Source organism: Nomia melanderi, chromosome 1 (genome assembly GCF_051020985.1).
Source record: "Nomia melanderi isolate GNS246 chromosome 1, iyNomMela1, whole genome shotgun sequence".
Lineage (NCBI taxonomy): Eukaryota > Metazoa > Arthropoda > Insecta > Hymenoptera > Halictidae > Nomia > Nomia melanderi.
The window spans coordinates 2,656,491-2,669,704 of NC_134999.1; the positions used below are offsets into that span (position 1 = coordinate 2,656,491).

Sequence of the window (13,214 nt, forward strand, 5' to 3'; positions counted from 1 at the left end):
AAAAGCATCATCCATCCTCGCCAATAGATCAGAAACATATCAAGATTATCTACGTTCAGCATTACAATTTACAAAACACCTTTGCTGTAGCGCACAATAGACCAACACGTATTAATTAATATATTAAATATTTATAATAATAATATTAATTGATAAATATTTAATATATATTTATCACGTTGACCGCCACGATGTCCATCGATGACCAGATAGTATAAATTTCTTGAAAACAATTACAAGAAGAAAAATGATGACTAATTAAAATATTTAGTTATATAGTTAGCTAAATAATAGTGTAACTTAATATTTAACCATCCAAATAGGGAAATCTCCAGTTTTCCCTTAGCAACGTATTGCCTTTTATTTTGTTCATTTTTTGTTTCCTTATCTGGTAACTCTTGAATTTGGTTTATTGGTAATTCGTCAAATACTTTTCTTGCTTTTATAAAACAAAACCTTTAATAAAATCAGTTAAATTAGTTTAATTGAAGTTAACGAGATAGGTTATAGTCATAGTCTTTTTTAGGCGGTTCCCTAAGTGTTAAGAGATATGATATCAAATTATGAATATGTGAATATATTGTTGTGATGTGATAAGTAATGTTACACAAAACGCTCAAAATACTAGTGGCGGGCAACTTGTTAACACTAGAACTACCAGGTAGTCAAACGGACTTTTTCCAATTTTTCTAGGGAAACTCTAACAGAGCATCCATTCAGTTTTCGATTTATTTATAATTCAGTTTGCTCACTACTAAATTAATTTTTGTAGTAATTTCTCAGAGAAGCATCTGTTAACTTTTCCACAGATTCAAAAGAAGTATGCAGAAATTGGTTATTTTGACCATCCGGTAGTTCTAGTTCACCGATTCCAAGAGTCACCTACTATTAACCCTTTGTGATACGTAGCTCTTAAATCATGAAAATCTCTTCGAAAAGAGATCTCTTTGAAAGAAAGTTTGAAATACTGTAATAACACATAATGAATACTTAATTGAAATGGATTCTTAATAGGAATTCCTAATAGGAAATGAATACTTAATAGAAACATTTAAGAATGATTTTCTATTTTTCTCATTAAACTTCCATTTTAGCTATTGTTGCCATTTCGCAAACACTTTCCACGCATGACGCAATAACAAAACTGATTAAAATTAATACATTCGAAGATGTATACTAAAATAATTAAAAAAGGTAGTTCAAGAAAACGTTACTAATTTTCTCCACCGCCGAACCTTAATTCAACATCATGTTTGCAGATTGAAATCACATTGAAAATTCGAGAAATAATAGAAAAATTCAGTGTTCGCAAGCTGCAAACGCTTGGTCACAAAGGGTTAACCTGACACGTGTCAGGCTCAACAAGTTAAGAGCAACGACTGTCCATCACGTGTCTCATGAAATTCGCACGCCTGTTGCATCTGCAGCCTCCATAAACCGTCCCCCACCCCCGCCCTACCCATTCGACCACCGCTGTCATTCATTTCGAGGTTTTTGTTTTTCGTTCTTTTTTAATCGTTGGCCTGTTGCGTCCATGACATTATGCAACCGTGCACAGGTACCAATAATGTTATGAAAAACCGTGATACTGGCATTGAACCGAGATGTCAGCTGCGGTCAAGGCGACGTCAGCGCGTCCAGAGTTCAGATTGACACTTCCGTGTCGGTGAACACGGTCCCATGTTCGCTAGGACACGTGTCATGACTATGGAATTACCGAAGACCAGTGTTGGGCAGAATTCACTCGGGAGATGTGTTATTAACGCTGAAACTACCGAGCATTTAATATAATTGATATGTAATCCTTCTAAAGATAGTGACGATAAAGGTAAAAGTACCAATAGTTGGTCAGTTAAGAAAAATGTTTTGCGTGAATAATAGTAAATGCTTATTTCTTTATTAAATAGAAAGACTCTATGCGTGAAAATGCTGTTTGAACTTCTTACATTATATAACAAAGCGAACTTTTTCGAAACAGTCATATGACCCAAATTTTATAGACATTTTTGAATATAGAATACTTGCGTCGGAAGTTAACGATTCTTTAAAACGAGAAAACTAGTAATTGACCATATGTTGGTTAGCAGTTGACCGCTTACAGAAAAACCAAAAACGCTAAAGATGATTACTTTAATATTATTTATTTGTGACGATTATGACAAATTACAGGCAAAACGGCAAATACAATGAAAAGAAGTTAGTCCATGTTAGAAATTGGAGGCATACAATCAACATCAATAAAAGAATAATTCAGGTAAAAGCGTTTCGGAGTTGGGTCGGTAGACGATGCAGTATATCACGCCGTTATTGAGAGATTATTACTTTTAAAATCCTTATTTTTTACATTTTCCTGGAAGGTGGTCAACTACTGATACCAGGTAAATTACTGGTGCTTTTACCTGGTTTGTTTTCAATTCCTTTAGATATTCAGATGTTATAGTATTCCAGTGAAATTGTTTATTTTCAAAATCATTTCGCGTACTTAAGGTATTTAAAATTTCAATAATTGCGAAATAAGAAATATAATACATTAATATAATTATAATTTTTAAAGATTTTTTTTACCCTCTATGTATGTTTTATAGTTTGCCTCAATTTTTCATCGTTGTAAAATCTAAGAATTTGAAAGAATTTTAGGATACTTATTGTAGTTCTTACTTTAATGTATAAATAACTATTTATCCAATTCTTCGTGTCATTTCGCAATAAAAATTCAAAATCGTGATGAAGTTGTGAAGAAATGAGATTTTGAACAATCCTTCAATCATTTAAACACTTTTCAAAATTTTTTTTAAAGTTTCAATTATCGAGAGACTATGGTAACATCTATAACGTTGTGCACCCTAAGCTGAACAGAAAGAAACAGGAAATTGGTCGTCGTCCCTGATGAGTTAATTGACGTTGTTTTGTCAATATAGCCTTGCAACAAAAAGGTTTACTGGAGATTTCCTCTAGTTTTTAGCTACACTTGTCTTGGCCAATTATAGGGTAGCCATGATTATTGCCTGTAGCTCTTTTAAAAATAAATCAAATTTAAATTGCTAAATAAGGTAAAATAAAAAATCTACTTTAACAATTATCGGAAAAATACAGATTCATTAAAGTATAAATGAACTTTATGAAGTTTAATAAATGTACTCTTATAATTCGTATAAGAAAGTAGAATACAGTTCACTTGACCGTTTGGTTTTAGTGTAAAAAACCAAATTTTTCGGTATATTTATTCACAGTTACCATAAAAAATGATATTTTTTCGGTTGAAGCTCTTTTTCGAGAAAATAAATATTTCTATTTGTGCGTAAAATGCTTAAGAAATATATTTTTTGGATTGTTTCATGTATCATGTTAGTGTAATTTCTTTTTGTTACACAATAAAGTGCACCGAAAAATCTATTCTTCAATTTCTCATCGGGTTAAAGTCAAAATTTCAGGTATACAAAGAAAATCATTTCTACTGAATATTTTTAATCCATCTCCAAGAAAATTCGATTGATTCTTTATATCTTTAAGAGACTTTTTTTTCTTATTTTTTTTATTTACGTTATCTGTTTTCATTGGAAGTAATACGCTGACGGTAGATGAACCATGACACTTACAAGTTCTTTGTTGATTATTTTATGATGAGCAATGGTGGATCATTTGACAACAAACAGAACATAATTAATTATTGAATAACAGCGGCCAGTGGGATCTTATGTAGGAAACTCTATCCATAAAACCCTTTATTAGTCTATGAAAGGATGAATCACTGTTGGGTTATATCAACGTGTTATAATAAAGTACGCTATGAATGGAAAGAAATTTTTTACGATATTCCAAGCCTTGGAACATTAAACAGCAAATACTGTAATCACGTAAATAGTAAACACATCGGAATCAACAATATTCGAAATATCTGTCCACAATGTTGGTTTCAAACGAACAATACAAATTTATTATATAAGTACCGGAAAACGTTCATGAAGGTTTCTTAGCGTTTGACAAGCACACACTTTATTTTTTGATTTTATTGCACGTCATATCAGATTCCAAATGAAAAGTATTTAAGGGGGAAAAAAAACGATAAGAAAAATAGATAATAAATGAAGAACACGAAAAATGATGAATTTGATTTTTACCCGATGTTCATGCGTGAATACAAGAAAAGTTCTTTTTATACGAAAAAAGCATATTTTATTTAACATTTACATTTTTTTAAACTAAATTCCACAGTTAACAGATTAAACTAGTGAAATACTAATTGAAATCGACCCACAATCCATTGTTAGTAAGAAAACCGAAGGAACTTCTTCAGGTACCAAGTACAATATTTCACCACACAACACTGGTCCTCGGTATCGTAAATATATCTATATTTATGAGACAATCTACTAAACTTGTGACGAAGCGTGAAAGTATAAGCGCTCGAAGTAAAAGTTCGAGAAAGTTCACGATTCATTTGAACTCTCACCAAGTATATTGTGGAATAGGTGCTCGTTACTTTAGATGTCAACTTTTTAAATGTTGAGAGTCGTTCCCAATAACAATTCAATCGTAATGCGCCGATTAGTCGGTAAAATTTTTAAAATTTAAAGAGAAGTATCACATTTTCAAATTCAAACATTTTTACAAGAATCAAAGGTTTTCTTATTGAACGTAGAATATTTTTTATCTTGCTATAATAAAATAATTTGCGCTGAGTAACATCTTAAGGAAACGCAAAATACTTTTTATCGGATTAATCTATTTAAGATAGTCAATGATTCCTTTATGTCCGTCGTATTTGGATTTTCCAAATTATAGTCAGCTGATTCGTATGTACTGTTTTTTAAAATATACGTACATACTTTATGTTCTATAAGAAATAAAAAATATACAAAGTTGAGTTGCTGTATATCTACTCTATTAAAGAAAAATATCAGTTGTAAAATAATTTTTATTTCTTTGTTTGTTCCGAGGTCATTTCGAAGTAGAATTTTAAATGTAATTTTTAATTATTTTATATTTAAATTAGAAGATTATCATTAAATAAGGATGATAGTCTAGAATTCAAATAAACTATATCTACTCAAATCTTCATTGGAAAATTACAGCATTAAATAAAAGTAATAATTCACATCCAAAACAAACTATAAATACCACTAACACTAACTCCGTTTCTCTTATGTAACGCATAGGAAATAAATTTATAAACGCAGTGCCGGCGTTATTTAACATTAATACAATTCAGTAGTAAACAAATCTCTTGAAACTTATTACAATTACATTAATGTTAAATAAATGTTAAATAATTCCCACTAACTTCTGTTTTATTCATCACGACCAAGCACCATTAAACGAAATCTAGTTCTTCATTCCAAAATCGAGAAATCTCGAGAAATCCGTTCACAAAACCACATTCTTTATTCCAATGTATATAGTCATCCTACATTTTCTTCTACTACACACCTTTATCTTATTTATTCTTTTGTATTAAGAAATTTGTTAACAAAACGAAATTTTAATTTCAAAATTTCTTGACCCCGTGTGTTTCCTTGTATACCTTTATCTTGGGTTCTGATTTTCTTGAGAAATTTGATATTTTTATTTGTTTATTTATATTTATATATTTCTATTATTTATTGCCAATTTCGCTGTAACCCATCTTATTCGATTTAAAGAGACTGCCGCGATTTAGATAAACATTGCTGTTCACCTCAACAACCTCTGATACCAGGATTGCAAACATACCTGGGAAAGTTGAACCGTTACCGTTATTATTTTGTATTTCATCCTTCTCATGCGTAGATAAGATACGTCAGCCCGATAATGATCGCTATTCCATTGAAATATCATCATTATATTGTTTTCTAATAATAAATGATTTTCGGTCGTCTGTGTTATATCTCCGAACGAGACACAGAAAGAATAACATTCATTTTCGATTTCGGGTTGCCGTAAATACAATTTAATCCAGCCCAAATAAAAAGTCCATTTAACTGACAAGTGTTATCGCCATGACGCGATATTCTTTGATAACTCGATAAAAATCGCCAATCGTATCAGTTTATGCGTCAGCCGAATTATGTCATAAAAATATTATCCCACTATTTTGCATGCACCCAGCGACTATTCCATCGTATGTGTCGATGCGAACACTTGCATGATGTGAGAGGATTTTTCAAATGATTTTTTCCAATTTTATTTTGGATTGATTTTTGCAATTTTATTTTGAATTGATTTTCTCATATGTTTTTTTTTTAAAGGGATACGCATTAATTGTCATAAATTGTATCCGCAGGTCATGAACCAGGAAGTGAAGAAGGAGACGCCATTGCAGTTCAAATTCCGTGGCAAATTCTACCCCGAAGACGTTGCGGAAGAATTGATTCAAGATATTACGTTACGGCTGTTCTATCTTCAGGTCTGAAGAAATAGAGAGTTATCTTTTTTTTCATTCACGTGTGCAATAGAATTGCAGTAAACATTTGTAATTTAAATTTAATTCAGTCTAATATGGAAACATATTTTACTTTTTCCTAGAAGTAGTTTGTTATTTTTATCCATATGTATTTTAAAATAGATACTCAGGGGAAAGTATGTAAGTCTATTCACAGTGTAGCGAAACTATTATCTAGAACTATTATTTTGAAATTAAGGGAGGGGATGATATTGTTCTATATACAGAAGAACGGGTTATTTAGAAATTATAAATTAATGAATATTTAAATTATTATTATATTTTTAGTCTTCAATTCTATTATTTTCAATATAACAGTGTCTTAATGGTTTCATAAAACTCATAATAATATTATAACTATTATCTTTGATAAGAGATTTAGAGAAGATTGTAAGAATTCAATCATTATTGGTAATAGAATTATGTTGTGGCTTAACTAGGCTGAAAGTATAATTTGTGTGTCAAATCAATGGGAATACTTAGAAGTGTTATTTGTAAATGTTATTCCAATGATTTCTGCTGTTCGTTACAAAGTTGCTTACAGCTCAAGGGATAAGAATTATTGAAGTATTGCACACTAGTTAAATGCAGACATATAAAGAGAACAAAAATTAGACAATACTCATTAATGCTTTTAGGTAAAAAATTCTATCCTCACGGATGAAATATACTGCCCTCCGGAAACATCTGTACTGTTAGCTTCTTATGCGGTCCAAGCAAGACATGGAGATTTCCAAAAAGGTACCCACACCGCTGGTTTCTTAATTAATGACCGCTTACTGCCACAACGTGTCGTGGACCAACACAAGATGAGCAAAGAGGAATGGGAAAGTTCGATTACTAATTGGTGGCAAGAACATCGTGGAATGCTACGCGAGGATGCCATGATGGAATATTTAAAAATTGCTCAGGTAACAATACATGTTAGATTAACTGTAAAAAGTTCCTAAGACTGCTCTTCATTCCACACCAATGTACTGTTGAATTTTTTTTGTAGGATTTGGAAATGTACGGAGTGAATTACTTTGAAATTCGTAACAAGAAAGGCACAGATCTTTGGTTAGGTGTGGACGCATTAGGTTTGAACATATACGAGAAGGACGATAAGTTGACTCCGAAAATTGGTTTTCCATGGTCCGAGATTCGAAATATCTCCTTCAACGATAAAAAGTTCATAATTAAGCCAATCGACAAGAAAGCGCCGGATTTCGTTTTCTTTGCAACCAGAGTTAAGATTAATAAACGAATTTTGGCACTATGCATGGGGAATCATGAACTATACATGCGTAGACGTAGACCCGATACGATCGATGTTCAGCAAATGAAGGTATTTTGATTTTTGCTCGTGGTGTACTCATAATACATTTTCTGTAATCAAATTAATTTACGACACATAGGCTCAAGCAAGGGAGGAAAAAATTGCAAAACAACAACAGAGAGAAAAATTGCAATTGGAGATAGCCGCGAGGGAACGTGCTGAGAAGAAGCAACAAGAATACGAAGAAAGACTTAGGAATATGGCGGAAGAAATGGATAGGCGGCAAGCCGAATTAAATGAGGCTCAAGAAATGATTCGACGTTTGGAGGAGCAGCTGAAACAGTTACAAGCTGCCAAAGAAGAGTTAGAAGACCGTCAGAAGGTAAGTGTACTAGTCGAGTTATTGATGTTTATGTTAAAAAAATTGAGAGGTGTTATTTTTAAATATTAAGAATCAGAAATATTTATCTATGAACTAAAATCCGTTTGTAGGAACTTACGGTTATGATGGAAAAACTGGAACTATCACATGAAATGGAGGCAGCAGAACGCGCCAAACTAGAACAAGAAATAAGAGCCAAGCAAGAAGAGGTTCAACGCATTCAGTCTGAAGTAGAAGCAAAGGATGCAGAAGCAAGAAGACTGCAGGAGGAATTTGAAGCAGCCAAGTATGAAATTTGGTTTTTATCCCTTACGTTAAATGATCCATAATCATTAATTATTAAAAATTATTATATTTCCAAAATAATTTTTTCATTTCTATTAAATTTCTTACTATTGAATTTCGACGGTATATAATTACAAATGTTGTACAAATAGATTGAGGCAAGAAGAAGCAGATAGAGCATATCAGGATAGTAGTACAACACCGCATCATCATCATGTTGAAGAAAATGAAGAAGGTGAAGATGATGGCGAATATGAATATATTCCTCATGGCGATGTTACAAAAGATCTTGCAACTGACGAATCAATAATCGATCCAGTTGAAGGACGACGTACTTTAGCAGAAAGAAATGAGCGTCTTCATGACCAACTTAAGGTATTTTGTTTTTTATACTACCTATATAGTAAAAGTGAAATTTCCTTCAGAAATATTGTAGAAGAAATTTCATTTGAATTATAATTTCAAATTTTAAAGTATAAGAAGAAAGAATTTCCATAATTTTTTAAAATATATTTTTGTGTAAATATTCACGAATTAATAATATTAATTAATATAAGAAGACTGTATTTTCCTAAAAGTTAAAAAATCTAACAACTTTAAAGAAAAAAATTGTGTAATATGAACTAAGAAATAAAACGTAAGAAATTCGTGCAATTTTTTAGATAATTAAGAAAGTTTTCATTTATTGGTGTATTTGTTGCAAAAGAAAATACTATGGATATATTTTTTAATGGATATGTAAATCTTGAAAGCAGTAATATGTATATTGTATATATTTCATTCAAACGACGTGTTTTTCAGGCATTAAAGAAGGATCTTGCACAGTCACGCGATGAGTCGAAGGAAACTGTTATGGATAAAATTCACAGGGAAAACGTACGTCAAGGACGTGATAAATACAAAACGCTTCGTGAAATTCGCAAAGGCAATACCAAGCGTCGCGTCGATCAATTTGAAAACATGTAAATTATATACTCGTCTGCCTATATGCCTGCCTGCCCATTTCATCCTGCCTTGAAAAATTCTGTTCCAACTTGTATGAACTCAGTATAATTACTACATCATGTACATGAAAAACGGACAGATTCTCTAATTGAACTATACAAAGGCCTATGTTTTAGAAAGGTTGTCAAGAATATATTGTTTTATAATATTGTCTTTTCGAAATGCTTTGAAATCTAAGCCACATCGAATTTATAATGATGTAAAGTTTAGAGCCTATACTACTTTTCAAGATACGTTTACAGTGAGAAAAACTCATGATTGGCAAGGAACGCGACGAGCTACTTGTACCGTCTTCCATGTATACTTCCACATAATTGAGCAGTTTCTCGCGAAAATAAATGTTTATATATATTTTTCATCAAGTTTTCTTGCTGTTTTAGCTGGAGAATATTTAACGTTAATTCATAATAATAACTTCGTTATATTTAGCTATGCTGTTAGCTAATGTTGTTTTCTTCTTTTCCCTTTTTTTTCTGCTAAAATAACAAGAAAATATGTTACCGTGGTTTGTGAATATTATTTTATTTTTTCAAGAATTTTTGAACACCGGCGCGCCAGTATTTTTTTTGTCAAAGTATTACTGTCGGTCACCGAGCGTAATGCCGCACACATGTTGACAGTTTGTTTACTGGTTACCTTTTTGTCGCGGTTCTTATCATGTCGTTGCGTATTCTCCGTCCTTGATAAGGATTTGTACCAAGAAATTTTTCGTATTGTTGTAACGTGTGTCATCAGAGGATTACTTTTGTCAATAGCGGTCGCTTACCCGTTTTGCTACTTTGATTTTGATTCGTTATTTTACCATTTACAGTATTGAAGATAGAACCAGTAGAGCATGTAATATTTTCAAGCGACGTGGAACGTTCAGCATTTACTCCTTAGTGAATTATAAGTAATTACGTAACATTGGCCTAAAATAATGTAGAAGCGACCGTTTCGTACACAGAGTGACTCGAGAGTGGCGTCATCGAATTTACTGTTGTATTCTACACCTAGAAATTAATATACATCGTCTTATAAATATGGCATCCAAAACTGTTAACTTTTGAGATATAATTACTTTTTCGTTATTGTAATATGTTTGAGCTATTAAGATCATTCATGTTTATTTTGGTATATGGTATACGTTTATGGTATACTCTACGTAAATAAAATATGTTAAACAATTTAAATAAAACATTCGAAATATTTGTAATATTGTAAAAAACAGTATTTAAAATTCAGATAAGTCAAATTATATTCTACGATCATATCATATATTTGAAACAATATTTTATACTCTTAGAGGTTATATCACCGGAAATGGTTCTAAGGCCTATGGCTACTAATATTGTTCATGTGTTCAAGGTTTAGAATATTTCACTAAATTTTGTGATACCACTTTTTAATTTCTGTATATATACAGAGTGTCTCATGTAATTGAACTGTAAATATGATTTGGTATGTACTAAGTTTGTATCACGTCAAAGTGGATAGCTTTAGACGCTTCAGTTTTAAGTTCTAATAGTGAATTTATAGGTATACTTTGCAGTTTCAATTATACGTTCATATATACGATAATAATATAAAACTGTACAAGATCGAAAATTATTTCATTTTGTTTTACATTATTATTTCAATTTTGTGGGGCACACTGTGTATGCAGAAAGAAAAATTACGTACTTAAATAATTTAAATTAACGTAATTAAAAAAGAAAAACGAGTTACGAAGGGATTATTACGAGCGAATTATTACGAGCGAATTTCAACTAGTAATTTTATATTGAACACACTCGTGGCCTTTATTAATATACATATATATTATATTAAAATATTGCTACTGTTCTATAATATAATAAAGACGTAGGGATATCGCGCGACTCTTTGTATTGCATACCTTCAATTTAACTTAAGGTAAATTGCGCGGTTCATATAAAAGGACAGCAACGAGGTTCTGCGGAAGTATGGAAGAGTGAATGCGTGAGAGAGAATGCTATAATAAAAGATATAACGTACGAATGTTAAAAAATGTATAATATATGGCAGTCTGGTACGCTATAAGGATTTTAAATCAGTTTTCTTTCTTAAAAAAAAAAGAAAAAAAAATAACAAAAAGTAAGCGAAGATTTGATAATCTCCGAGTGTTGTCAACTTTTTGACGGAATGCAAACAAAGAGTAAATGGTTAAGTAGGAAAGATAATGAGGAAGAGTTGAATAACAAAGTGTCTGATCATGCTATATTAACATCATCACATGTTACAATAAACACGAGGGGAAAGTATAGAAAAAATGAACGATAGATATTTTTCGATTATATTTAATACTATATAATTTACAAATTAGTAGTGTTATATTATTATTAATATTATTAATATTATTATTGTATTAATATTTACAATTTAGTAGCGTTATTATTATTAATTATTATTATTATTATTATTGAAATAATATTAAAATGATAAAAGCATTTTATAGTCGTCTATTTGTACTTATTGAATGTGCATAAGAATGCTTAAATATTTCATACATTTATATGCAAGTCTAATATTCGAGAATATAGATTAATATCAATTTTATAAAAAAAATTCTACCCATATAAAACGCTTGGTGAAAACTTTTCAGACATTCCAAAAAATTCTTATGAAATGTTTTTAATTACATTGGAATTTTTCAAATATTTAGTATTTTTTAACAGCTTTTATATTTGTAACGAACTTTTTCCTGTATGTATTTGAAGTTTACTTAAATGACTACGTCTGAAAATACGACACGCCTTATACGTACTCTCCATTTATTCATATACAAGAAAATTTATAAGCACTCTTAATATAGAGCTGATCAAAATCAATATTCCTTATGAAGGTAAACAATACACTTTTTAATATTTTATGACTGTGTAATACCTGTAAATATGTAAATTATCATATGATAAAATTTTGGACTTAAAATATCATACGTGTAAATTGGTATTACCATACCTTCATAAGGTTACTAATAATTGATTTACGTTTACAGTGGTGGTCAGAAGAACATTTAATACAATTTGTTAAAAAGAGCTAGATGTTATAGTGGTAAAACTGAAGAGCAAATTAATGTAGGAATTGAACTAAAATAATTTAAATAATGACATTTAATGAAAAGTAGACAAATTCAACTTCAGATTTTTGTTACTACCTCTTTGTTGTAAGAAATATTTATATACCAGATTAAATTACCATATATATTGAGTGCACTATAACTGATTGCAAATATAATTACTAATGTGGCATAATATACTATAATTTTTTTATTGGGAAAATATGTGGGGTAAACTAAACAAAATGCAGTTGTATTATAGCATATCACATTGTAATTACAAGTCTGGGTTGGTCATTGTAACTATATAAAAAGATGAATTTCAAACTTTCTTGTGATCACCACAGTAAATCAGTGGTGCGCATCGCGTTCATCGTATCACGGTGCTACATTTTTTCGTTATTACATATCCAAGCGTGTTAATAAAGTAAGGTGGAAGAAAAAATATGTTTCTATTCCTTCAAATGAAAAAAAAAAGAAAATATTCATGTAATTTTCGATGACCGTGGACATTTTGTCATGAACCTATTAAAAATCTGCCAAGAATTCTATTTTGATATAAATAAATGTTCATAGCAATATTATGGAGTACATGAAACCTGAACACACATAAAACACACAAGGTACGATCACGGAGACGCATAGACATTGTATTTTACTGAAAAATAATATTATTTGTTGGGTGCGAGGATATATAAAAAATCACTTGTACTTTACAGAGAAAGTTAGACATTGTTTAAATAAAACAATTATATTATATGTGTTATATATATTATTAATAGACCAAAAACGTTTAAGCAATTCATATTTG

The 13,214-nt window shown here is 30.6% G+C and overlaps 1 protein-coding gene across 2 annotated transcripts in view; it reads left to right on the plus strand.

Moving 5' to 3' along the window:
* The window catches only part of Moe (moesin), a 32,609-nt gene extending 19,625 nt beyond the window's left edge, over positions 1-12,984 (plus strand). For both annotated transcript variants that reach the window (XM_031994055.2, XM_031994063.2), the window contains 7 exons: positions 6,260-6,382; positions 7,057-7,329; positions 7,416-7,745; positions 7,816-8,058; positions 8,169-8,344; positions 8,496-8,718; positions 9,145-12,984. In XM_031994055.2, coding sequence (XP_031849915.1) covers positions 6,260-6,382; positions 7,057-7,329; positions 7,416-7,745; positions 7,816-8,058; positions 8,169-8,344; positions 8,496-8,718; positions 9,145-9,309 — 1,533 coding nt within the window. In that variant the 3' untranslated portion in view covers positions 9,310-12,984. The remainder of the gene's footprint in view (positions 1-6,259; positions 6,383-7,056; positions 7,330-7,415; positions 7,746-7,815; positions 8,059-8,168; positions 8,345-8,495; positions 8,719-9,144) is intronic.
* The last annotated feature ends 230 nt before the right edge of the window (positions 12,985-13,214 follow it).